The following is a 12,252-nucleotide window of genomic DNA, read 5'->3' on the forward strand; positions in this document are numbered from 1 at the left end:
TCCTTCCATTCCTAATAGTCAAAGAGGAGAATAGTGTAGAACTTCATGTCTGACCATTCATGGCTTTATACAAACACTGAGCTAGTAAACTACCTAATGTTGAATATATGTACAAAATACAGTGCACACTGTTTGAAAATAGATATCAAGAGATACAGAGAGCAAGAATGAGGGCCTCATCAGATGAATAGTAAATATTCCACTACAGGAAATTCTAGGATTCTAAAGAAGTTGCAAGCGTGAGGTAGGCATGGCCACTGTTTTGTGAAGATTTGAGAGAGGTGTTTTCCAGGTGGCACTCTTGCAAATATCGTGGTGATGAGCTGACCAGAAATTGTTCTGTAATCATTGGGCTGAGCTAATCCAATTGTACCAATATTTTATTCTTTTAGGATAAAGTCCCACATTATTATTACTGTATTCCTTGAATGCCATCAGTGTGCTCTCTGCCATTCAAAGCATCAAAGAAGGCATCAATGCTACCTCAAAAAATACTAAATTCAGTGAATTATACAACTTGGCCACAACAAATTATCTCTGATAAAAAATCTGTACTGTCTTGAGATTGTTTGTAATCCAGCAAGGTGATATTAATGTGAATATCTTCATAGAATCATTCTAAGTTGGGGCTTGAATAGAGACAGTGGTTCTAAAGACTTGCTAATTCCACATACTCACAAGAAACATTGATTTTAAATGTCATTTCATCGTCTGAGTTGCCCAGCATATCCCATCCTGTCTCCTCTGGCTTTAAGACTGTAAACTCTTTGGGGCAAAATGGTTTTATTTTATTGACTATATAGCACTGAGGTCAAAATGGATCTTAACTAATACATAAATGGTAATTGTTTCTCAAGGAGAGGAATGGAAGGAGTCCCAAACTGACATGGCATCAGGGGAATAGAAATAGTATGCCAAAGGAGAGCTTAGGAGGGTGATTTGGGGGAAATGTAGGCTATGGGAGCAGGCATAGGAAGAACAATAGCTGAGAAGTAGGCAGGGTGGGGATGAGCATTTTGAATTTGATGTACAAAGTCAGGGAATTTTGAAGAGGAGAAGGATTCTGAACAAAAATCACAATGGCTGGAGAGGAAGCTGTTATCTTAAGATAATATAAGAAATAAAAATCACTCCAGCACATCAGTGTAACATGTCAGATACAGGATCTCTAAATACTAGTGTAAAAATACTTCAAAAAAAAAAAAGTCTTTCTGAACTCTAACATTGAGTTTCCAAGCAGCTTTAAGTGGACTAATAACATAACTGAATCTATAGGGTTTTGGGGGGCTATTAAATTGTAATTTGCCTCAAGTTAAAAATATGTCACTTTACAAGCAGCAATGACTTTAATCTTTACCATGTTCCAGTATTTTCTGCTGTCTTCTCAATACGCTAGTAGAAACCATATTGATTTGAAGGATTCTTGCACTGTTGCTTGGAAAAATTGGGCAGTACATCTGTCCATGTGCTTCAGTGTTCCATGCTTCCAAAAAGGATATACAAAGCATGTGCAAGTAAGACTAACATGCATTTATTCAAAATTAAAAGAAAAACATTATTTAAGGTTCTAGTAATAGTTGTGTAAAATATCTTAATTGTGAAAAATATGTAGCCTAAGGCCCCATTTATAAAGTCTAACGCCTTGGTTGCTTTGTCTGTACTTTACAGGGGAGTATTTTACAGCTACTGTCCTCACAATAAGCCACTAGTTGTAATTCATCATCATCTTCCATCAGTTTAGAAGTGAAGAAAATAGTGCAATATTTTTTCTATATAACTCTTAAAATAGTACTTGTATGCAACAAGAGAATTATTAACTTGGCCCTTTCAAGTCAATGGAGTTGCCCCAATTATGAGTATGGCCCAATGTAGCCTAACAAATCTGTATTTTCCGTTTTGTATTGTTCTACCTAATTTAGTTTCATTGGAAAGGTCTCAAATATTTAGAGGGTTATGGACTAGAATATGGTATAAATCACCGTTATATGGATGGGTTTCTAAAACTGTGCTTCAGAGTTTCAAGTTGACATTCCATGAAGTTGTGTATATGAGTCAGAATGTTAGCCTGAGAGAGCCCCCATTATAAAATAATTGATATTGAACTATTATTTTATACTTCAGCCTTTGATTGACTTGATTACTTTCTGCTAACAATTTAAAGAAAAATATTAATTTTATGTCCAGTTCTGTAGGCATTTGATCCTGTCAGAAAAAGGTCACATTGACTGGAAGTTGATGTACTTTGCACTTCAGAAATGTTATCCAATAAAGGAACAATATGGGGACACATTACAGTTTTGTCGACATTGTAGTATTCTGTTTTGGAAGGTAAGAACTGGCAATGTATAACATTAGAAAATACTTTGACAGTTAGCTACTGAAAAAAATATAGTTGACAGGGAAAATGTTAGTGTTGCATAATTTTGTGCCATCTCAGCTGGAAAGTAATTGGGCCTTAAATCAAACTAAGTAAACCTATGGAGCTTGGTGTGTTGTTCCAAAAGAGGATTCCAGACGAAATGAAAAATCAAAAGTTCAGTTCCGTGCTATATTTAGTTTTTAAATCTGTACCAGAAATTGATATTCTGTGCCTTTATAAAGAAAGAAGAGAAGAGTGTTACTCCCTACCTTCCAGCAGCCTTTTCGTTAGACAGCTGTAATGCACAAATGCTCAGGGATGAGGAGGAAGCAGGCAGAGGACTAACTTCAACATTATGGCAGCCAGTAAAAAGGATCAATAGTAAAAACATTTTACCACAGTATTTCCACAGCCGTGATGTAATATTTTACATGATTTAATAACCAGCTGTGTCTTGTGAAATGCACTGAAGAACATATTTAAAAAGATCTTTCTAAACATGAATTTTGTGTTTTCCCTTATCTTGCTCTTTGGTATTAAGTATATTTGTCCTTGAAGGAGGATTTTGTTTCTCCAGGGCAATCTGCTTCTTAACTCTCACCTGAAGTCATAATAAGCCTATTTTGGTTTAACATTTGATGGCTGGAAAAGTGATTAGATGCCTCTTTCTGACTGACTTCAATTTGCAACCCAAAGACTACAGTAGATTATGATTTCAAATGGAAAATAAGAAGAAAGAGTTGCTTGGAAACCTTGAAAAATCTTCTCCTGAGAAATCATTTTGCTTTTATACATAATATTTTGTTCCTTTTCCATTATTGTGAAATTCTAAAGACATTTACATGAAAGCAAGATTGTGTAAGATTCCTTTTCTGCTCTTCCCTCACTCTCCTCCGAAAGATGATTATTCTTCTTGTGTGACTATGGATCCTCTGCATGACTTTGTAATTTGTCCAGTGAGGAGTAATAGTATGTATGCCAATAGCAATGTATGAATCATGTCGTTCTGAATGTGAATATCCTTGTTATCTTGTCTGTACCTGCAGATCCTAATTAAATCAGCAGTACAAAAACATGCAGTCAGTATAGCCTTCTGCTTTAAAAAAGTCTAGGCAACGTATTGATGTATAGTTCTTGCACTTCTGATAAAGGTTTGCTAGGGAATAAAAGTTGTCCATTGCAGTAGACTCTGTCCTGTAACTTGCTGCCTGGTCAGTAGGAGACAGTTTCCCCTTGACAAAATGCTGCTAGTGACATAACGATGCAGTTAGGAGAGAGTTGGATTTTTTAGTTCTTGTGTATACTAGTTCCCTTTCTAATTTCTAAAGGCTTTTGTTGTTGGGGTATTCCTGTATAAGGGGATGACCGAATACTATTTGACATTTTGTCTCTATTCAAATGTTTGCTAACTGTTGTGCTTCAGAGTGTTTTTCATGCATTTAATGCTGGGAATGACCAGTTTTGTGGTATTCTTAGGAGTCCAGAACTTAAGCTGAAGGATCATGGGGGAGTATAGGAGGAAGCAGAAATGCCACGTACATGGTTAGAATGACTAGATACTAAGAATTGTGGAGTATTCCATGCAAGTGTACTTATTGATTCCTTCCTCCTGTGATAGGAGTTCTAAGTGCTGCTCGACAGATCAGTTCCAAGGCAGGAGTAACAATAATTTCATGGTGGCACTAGCACTAGTGATTGCTGTTGCAAGACTTCATATACAGAAGTGAGTTGTTTGATTGGGCTGACTGTGGATTTTCAGACAGTTTTTAAACTTCTCAAATTAAGGAGTGGCTTTAATTTTCAGGCTCTCAGAAAAAGCGGATATGGGAATGAGACAAAAAACTTCAACTTTTAAGATAATTGTTAAAGTTTGCCAGTAGTGGGGAACTTAATTCTTTCTCTATGCAAAGTGGTCTAACAGCTCAGCTTAGTGCTACTAATTCTGTTCTGGTGGGACTTTTTATTATTGCGTTATCTTAAGGTGGCTAGGTCAAAGAAGGGGTGTTTGCATTTGGTTCTGAAGGTACTGAAGTTTGTTGGCACTCTGATCTCATGAGGGAACAGGTTCAAAATCCATGGGCCAATGGGCAAAAAACCTGCATCTTCTGAATGTTTCACTTTGTTTCAAGTTCCACTGGAATGTAGGTTTCATGGGAGGTCATGATCATGCAGGATGGAGAGGTCTTGTTGGTAACTTGTGACAGTCACATCAAGACATTTGAAGAGGAGGATGAAAACCTTGAATCCAAGGGGAGCAAGAACAGGAGGCAGAGCACCGGGCCACCACTGTAGCTGAGCAGAGAAGCTACTGTGTTCTGAACTAGTAGTAGCTTTTTTATTTGATGGTTTTGTACTTGGGTTCAGAGAATTACAATAGTCAAGCTTGGAGGTGATGAACATGCCAATCATTGGACACCGTGGCTAAATCTGAAAGGTTTCCCACCAACTATGAATGAAGGAGCTTTTTGTAGCAGTGGCAGTTTTGGCCTCCACAGGCCAAATGGCCACTGAGGCTATGAACTAGAACTATATGAAAGCAGATGCCCTCAAAGGAAGATGGTGATGATGTAAAAATGGTGAGTTCTTTGGAGTGTTTCTGTCATTCCACCAGCATCATTTCAGTCTTTCCAGGATTCTGCTTCAGCCAGCTGCATTTCCTCCAGTTGCTGATGTCAGCTGAGCTGTTGGGTAGCTGGGAGAATGTGCTGTTTGTGTCTGATGTGAAGGTGCTGTAAAGTTGAGTGTCTTCTGTGTATTGTGTACCGTTTTTATTCCTCTTCCAACCAGGGGTATGGCCAGTGTACCCAGGCTAATACCTTTTTCTTGTAGGAAGTGTAGTAGGATTGCTAGTGACTCAGAATCTCTGGTGTACATCATCCAAAAGATGGTAGCTGGAGCAGAACGAACGAACACACACACACACACACGAACACACACACACTTCAAAACTTTGTTGTGTGTTATTGGTTCAGCACTGAGCATGGGAGAAGAGGGCACTTACTGAATTACCGGGGAGCATGTATCAGTATTCATGTTACACTCCCAGTCAGTACTCAGCCCAAGCCGGAGAAGCTAATGATCCAACCAGAGGACCAAATTCGGTGATGAATCCTAGTCACGTGTCACCTGAGACATGTTGCGCATACGCTGAGAAGACTGAATTACCATTCCAGTACTGTGACCTTGCCTGATCCTGCTGATTTGAGGGATCTAGTAGAAGTGGTATGGCTGCAGAGTTAATAAACGCATATCTCCAAATGCAAATTTAGTAATCTTTGTGGCACCATAATCACCTCCATAGCAATTGATTGTGATATCAGATAGAATTATGACTTCTGGTGTAGAATAAGCATGGATGTGTTTTGGGATTAGTGATGAGATATGGAGGTTTATCTCCTCTACAGCATTGGAATGTGAACCACATCAATACCATCTAAGGAATGTTTGACACTGCTGAAATAATTAGTGGTGTTAATTCTTTCTAAATGGATTATTTCTACACTATAACTGGCACCCTTGTTGGCAGAGATACCAAAGGCTTGATCAACGTAGAGCCTGAATTGCCTCCTTGCTCTGACCCTTTCACAAGCTTTTTAACCAAAAAAAGAGAAATCAACCAAGGGAAATGAAACTTCTGTGCCTGTCATCTCTGAGGAGCCTTTGTGCTCTTTGGAAAAAGATGTCTACCAGTTTAAATATATTAATGATAGTAAACCTAGTTGTGATAAACCCTCTGTTAGGGTTTAGTGTGGTACATGGTTTTAACTTGGTGTCAATAAAATGCTCACAGTACAGTGGTTGACTAATATCATTATACACCTCTACCCCAATATAACATGGTCCCTGGGAGAAAAAAAATCTCACCATGTTATAGGTGAGACCGCATTATATCAAACTTGCTTCCCCCTCCATTCCTTGTTCCCTGACCGCCCCTAACAGAGACCCCCATCCCTAATCACCCCCAGAACCCCACCTGCTACCCAATCCCCTGTCCCCTGACTGCTCTGACCACGGGGAGGTTGGGGAAAGGACGTCCACCGTACTCACCTGCGGCAGGAAGTGGAGAGCTGCAGCTGGGAGCTGGCAGAGTGGAGCAGGCTGGGGCCAGGCTGCTCCGCTTTCACCACTGCTGGTGAGTGCGGGGAGATCTCTTCCCCCAAACCCCATCTCCCGAGCGACACGGCTGAGGCCGGGGCGAGGGAAGCAGAGCGGGCTGCTCCCGGCCCCCTACTAATCCCCCGGGCCACTCTGGGACTGCAGGGCCCCCAAAAGTGCCCTCCCACAGCTCCTGCCCCCCTTGGCCCTGGTCTGGCCCAGCACCCTTAATGCGCTACTTAGAGCAGCGTGTCAGAGCTTTACCGCGTTGTATGCGAACCCGCGTTATATCAGATCGCATTATATCGGGGTAGAAGTGTAGTATCTGTAATTAACACCTATATTTTCCAAACTGAAACTTGATCCTTTACAATACTTTTGGACACTTTCTAAATGTTTGATTTAAAATTTCCATTTTTTTTAAAGGAAAAACGTTAGCTAGTTACTTTACATGGGGGTGGGACTGATAAGACATTTACACTTTGTTAAATTACATACTATGAAGAAAATAAAGGAAGATATTTTCTTAATTGAATACCTATAATTCAAAAGCTGGTCAATTTTTGCAAAGTTAAAGTAATTTTGGAGACTTTGCTCTTTTTTATTTTAGTTTTACAGTTCCTTTCCTATCTTTTTTTTTTTTTTTTTTTTTTTAAAGTTGTTTTATCTCCTGTTATGTGAAAAACTCACACAAAAGGGGGAATGTCTGACTATACATGAAAGCAGTGACACATACAGTAAAGAAAATGATTTCTCACTTTTCAGTTTTTCAGTCATTCAGTTCTAGTAATCTTAGCTGTTGTTTGTAACAGTAAGAGTTTTTTAAAAAACCTTTGGACAGCAAATGTATAGGGTTTTTTTTTTTATTGATGGCATTCCTTTAAAACAAATGATCATAGAAAACGTACATACAGCAGTGAAAACCATTACTACCTACTTCATAGGAGGTGTGGTAATATATAAAAGAACATGTTATACTCTTTAATATTGAAAGAGAAAATGAATATAGCACACACTCATCACCTCAAATGACACTTTGAAAAGTCATTTTTCAAAAAAAGACTGATGTTCATTTTTAATATAGACTAAATATATAATTACTCAGTGGAGTGAAAATGCTGACATCTAGTACTATTAAGTGATGCATTTTTGTGAGCACTTTTTGTTTATATCATAACTCTTCCACATTATTATGTGGTGTCACCAATGTGGGTAAATTTCTTCCATTGCTAACTGGATGATACATTTCAGCAGGTCTAGAGATGGACAAGAATGATGGAGTATTTGTCCTTCTTTAATGGTAATTTTTTCAACGGTAGGCAGATCATTGAAGCAGTACACGTGACTAAAAGCTATTTCAAGCAGATGATGATCTTGCTCCTCTGAGTTTTAGCTGTAGTTTGTGGGCTTTGTTTTCCAACAGATTAAAGTAATCTATTGCAGAATATTCCTGTGGTGAATAATAATCAAAATCCTGTACTAAGTTTCTTATTCTAAATGACAGTCCAATAAATCTTACTGTTTCCTCTCTTTTACTTTATTGCACTCCTTCCTGCTTCTTCCTTCATGATCCCCAAGGACTACCACCTTGCTTTGTTACTCAAGGTATTTCATGTGTGTTTCATCCCTGCTTTTATCTGTGCTGGTTCTGTAATGTTGAAGTGAACAAGATGTTCAGTTGTAATTTGTTTCGGTTTGTCATGACTGGATAAGAACAAGCTATTCCTGCAGCTGTTGACACTATGTTAGATACTGTCATCTTCCAACCTCAGGTTTGCACTTTTTGTTGTTGTTGCTGCTATTTTTATTGCAGCGTTCCTCACTGTACTGTTTCAGCTCAAGGGACTAAATTCAGCCTCTGATGTAAGCAGGTGCAGCTGTCACTGAATTCAGAAAGTGATGCCCTTTTACACTAAGGATAAATTTTGCACAAAGTAGGCATTAATGGCTGTTTCCACACACTAATGGATTTAGTTCAGCACTGAAATCTAAGAACAGGAAAGGCAACATCACAGAATTGTGTGTCTGCAGTCTGAAACAAAGGTACTGAAGTTGCTTTTACCCCAATGAATAATTTAATTACACTTTAACCTGTTTTACTCGAAGACCTTCTACAAATACTGTGCTTTTTTAAGAGAGACCTCCTGTGATTGGAGGAAAAGGAAATTAGGACATTGCTTTCTGATTGAGAAATTTACAGAAAAGAATTACACAGAGCACTGTAGGCCTGTCGTTGTCATGGGAATGTCATAATTTGCAATTAAGCTGAAATTTGAGGAAGAAAACAATTATATTTGTCATTTGGTGCTCCTTGTAGACAGTGCACATTTTCATTCAACTTACATTTATTTTGATCTAGTTAAATAGATTTATTGAAATTTGATTGGAAGTGAATCATTATGCATGAGCAAGATTTTAAATTAAAATAACTCTCAGAAGCAAGAGCATTCAGAATCACCAGTGGATATGCAATGCCTTACCTCTGATTTAAAAAAAAAATGCACATAGCTCTTCAAATCCATAGGCTCTTCCATAGTAGAATTGCTGTCTGGGTTTAAAAAACAAAAATGGATTTTAGTTGAGATTGTTCTTAGCTTCTCTTCCTGACTGAAAGGAGGAACTTGAGAGGGTGTTTTTCATGCTGTTGTGAAGAGCAAAACAGACACCACCTGACAGGCTATGCCTTAGAATTACATTTCAAAAGACTGTGTAGGGAAACGCAACTAACTCTTCTCCAAGAATCTAGTTCTGGTGGCAATGGGGAGAAGGTGGGTGCTAGTTGGCTAGTTACAGTATCTGATTTTCAGGGACAAAGGCTCCTTTACCATAGCAGTTTCTAGAAGAGCCCTTCTCAAGAGAATAAGTGAGGTTCAGCTTTCATCTGTTCTAAGTCCTTGGCATCTTTCTCTGCTGACTGCAGCATCTCCTCTCCTCCCTGTCTCTGAAGGCAGCTCAGTTAGGGACCTTATTGTTAGATGTTTGCTTTTTTTGATGGCTTTTCTCCCTGTTTCCCATGTCATTAAAAGAGCATCCTGCTCTCAGACTGTCCGTATGCAGTAAGCAAAAGAAGGAACATAAATAGATCTTCATTTTAAAATCTCATTTAACACTTTTTTTCTTTAAACTCAGACTAAGGTATTTTATTTTTATAGAATGAGACTCTCCCATTCAAAAGTTCCATGGCATCTAGATCCCCATTTAAAATGGATGCTTCATCCTTAGCTTGTACTATTGTGTCTATATATGTGTGCTTCCATACCTAGGTTTTAAGGAATTGAATTCAGAGCTTCCATTTTAAGTTCTTGCTTTCTGTGAAATACAGTTCCTTTTTTTCCCTCATTGAAATATCAGTGAAATACTTCCATTGACAGCAGCAGTGCGTAATGTTAATGGTAGAGGCTGTATGATTTCTTTAATGTGTTTTTACCTTCTTTGAGCCTTCCTGCTCAACACACTGGATTTATGGTTACACCTAGCAAGTACACTAAAAAGCAGGTGTTTAGGAGCTTTATGAACATTCTTTTAAGATATTTACTAACCTCACTGTCCAGACTCGTTCAGGACTTTGTGTTTACTGCAGCTATAGCATTTCCTTTTGGTAACGGTTGTTACAGGTTACAAAAGAGATGTTACCGTTTAATCATAAAATTAACTCAAATCCTGAATGTTTTTCATCAGTACAAGAGCCTCATGCTGAGGCTAGGCTCTCAATAACAGTTTTAAAGCAGGACCAGATGGCTCAGTGGGATAGCATTGACGGAGCCTTTCAACTTGAGGTCACCAATTTAAACTCTGACCAGTCCAGTACTGAACAAAAGTCAGTGACTGAAAATGCCATATGCAAAACAAACTGGTGCTCTGTCAACCATTCCTCCAGTGTCACAATTGGCTGTATCTGCGGAGAAACTGAGAATTGGGTGCAAATTACACTCTCCTCACCCTTAGTACAAATATTCTGCCTAGAATAAGGTCCAAGGCAGTATAGGAAGCTTGCTCCGCTGCTGTCCTCCTTCTGTATGTGTGGGGGGGGGGCGCGTTTGGGGTTGGAGGGCATGGGGGAAATGACATCAACCTTGTATCTTCCCCAATAACTAAATACAGTAAGTGGGGGGAGGACGGGAGCAGGGGGGAGGAGGAGTGATCCAGTTTCTATGATTTTTCCACTGTTATGAACGCTTTCATTTTAAAGTGCCAAATTTAGGCAAGCCTGTGATAGGATATTTTAGACTCATTGAATCTAATCACTGAAAAGAATTATGCGTGGTAAATTGAAGGTATGACTGGCATTCTATGCATGCTTAGTATATGGTTGAGTATTTGCAAGATATATTAACCAAAATCCACATAACTTTAAAACACACCCGTCTCACATTCCTTCTGAATGCTGTTGCACAGGGATCGGCAACCTTTGGCATGCGGCTCACCAGGGTAAGCACCCTGGCAAGCCAAGCCGAGCAGGGTCGGCCGATTGCAGCTCCCACTGGCCCACAGTTCACCGCTCCAGGCCAACGGGGTTGCGGGAAGGGGTGCAGGCCAAGGGATGTGCTGGCCGCTGCTTCTCGCTTCCCCTATTGGCCTGGAGTGGTGAACCGCGGCCAGTGGGAGCTGTGATCAGCCAAACCTGCGGACGCAGCAGGCAAACAAACCAGCCTGGCCCACCAGGGTCCTTACCCTGGCACGCCGAGTGCCAAAGGTTGCCGATCCCTGCTGTTGCATTTTATGTTGGCACAGTGAAAATATAAGAAAATAGTAAAATAACCATAGCAGGGAAGGAGTTCTTAAAAACTACATGGAAGTGTGCATGTTGGTCTCCTTACAGCTCAAAGCATGGAAAGTAGGATGTGGCCCAGTTTTATATAACTAATACGTTTTGACAATTTTTGTTTTCAGTTTTCTATCATCCTTCTCCTGAAAGTAATTTTTCAGAAGATAAAGGAAATGTTGACATGGAAAAACTAACAGAGTACAGCTTGTTGGCTATGATTTAGAAGCAGCATGGGGATCAGCAATAAAAGTAGTTGCTTTCACCTGTCTCCTGTTACAATTCATGCTGTCACACAAGGCTCTTTGTCCACAGTTTACCACTGAAGCATTAAGAGAGTTAAATCTTTAAAACTCAGAAGTAATGCTATTGAAAGTCTAAATGACAAGCAATACGTACTCCTTGAGAGTTTCTCCCAAATGGATGTATGTGGAATCCTCACTGTCTTTTAAGCCTCTTAGCATTCACAAGAAAGGGCCTTTTCCCCACTACAAATACAGCCAGCTCCAACACAAGAACTATGTTGTAACTGGTTCCTTCCAATCCATGGTATTTATAGAGGGGAAGAGCCCTGAGTTTCCTGCTGTAGCTTCCCAACAGATCTGAGGAACAATTTGAAGTAGGGTTCAGTGACTTGACCACTTCCTCTCTTGCAGAAGAGGAAAGGAAATAGCACTGAGGTTCTTTAGAACTTGAGCCCATTGCAGAAGAAGAATCGGATTCTGCAGCATTTTCCACTTGTAAAGTTCCACATTGCTCCTGCGCTTACTTCTTTAAAAAAAAAAAAAAGTTACATCCCTGGCCCTCTCAATAGTTAATACTAGAAGGGGAATGTTGGGGCGGGGGGAGGAGGGAACAACTTGGAAGAAAAGGAAAACAAGAAACAGATGTCTGTGGGATTTCTGTTTCTTCACGTGTAACCATGTTTGTGGCAGGCATTGTCTTGTTGAGCACATAGCTAGCACTAAAGTGAGAGAAGATAGGAAAAATAATTATATAGGGAAGAAGAAGAAAAAAGAAACACAAGTTGTGCTAT

The 12,252-nt window shown here is 39.4% G+C and overlaps 1 protein-coding gene across 5 annotated transcripts in view; it reads left to right on the top strand.

The window, feature by feature from the left end:
• FBXO25 (F-box protein 25) overlaps window positions 1-12,252 on the top strand; it is a 68,690-nt gene that overhangs the window by 52,188 nt on the left and 4,250 nt on the right. For 4 of the 5 annotated variants that reach the window (XM_032782673.2, XM_032782670.2, XM_032782669.2 and 1 more), the window contains exons 9-10: window positions 2,185-2,328; window positions 8,033-8,059. In XM_032782673.2, coding sequence (XP_032638564.1) covers window positions 2,185-2,328; window positions 8,033-8,059 — 171 coding nt within the window. The remainder of the gene's footprint in view (window positions 1-2,184; window positions 2,329-8,032; window positions 8,060-12,252) is intronic. The other variant, XM_075063702.1, reaches the window with a different exon arrangement.

The sequence above is a fragment of the Chelonoidis abingdonii genome, chromosome 3 (assembly GCF_003597395.2).
Source record: "Chelonoidis abingdonii isolate Lonesome George chromosome 3, CheloAbing_2.0, whole genome shotgun sequence".
Lineage (NCBI taxonomy): Eukaryota > Metazoa > Chordata > Testudines > Testudinidae > Chelonoidis > Chelonoidis abingdonii.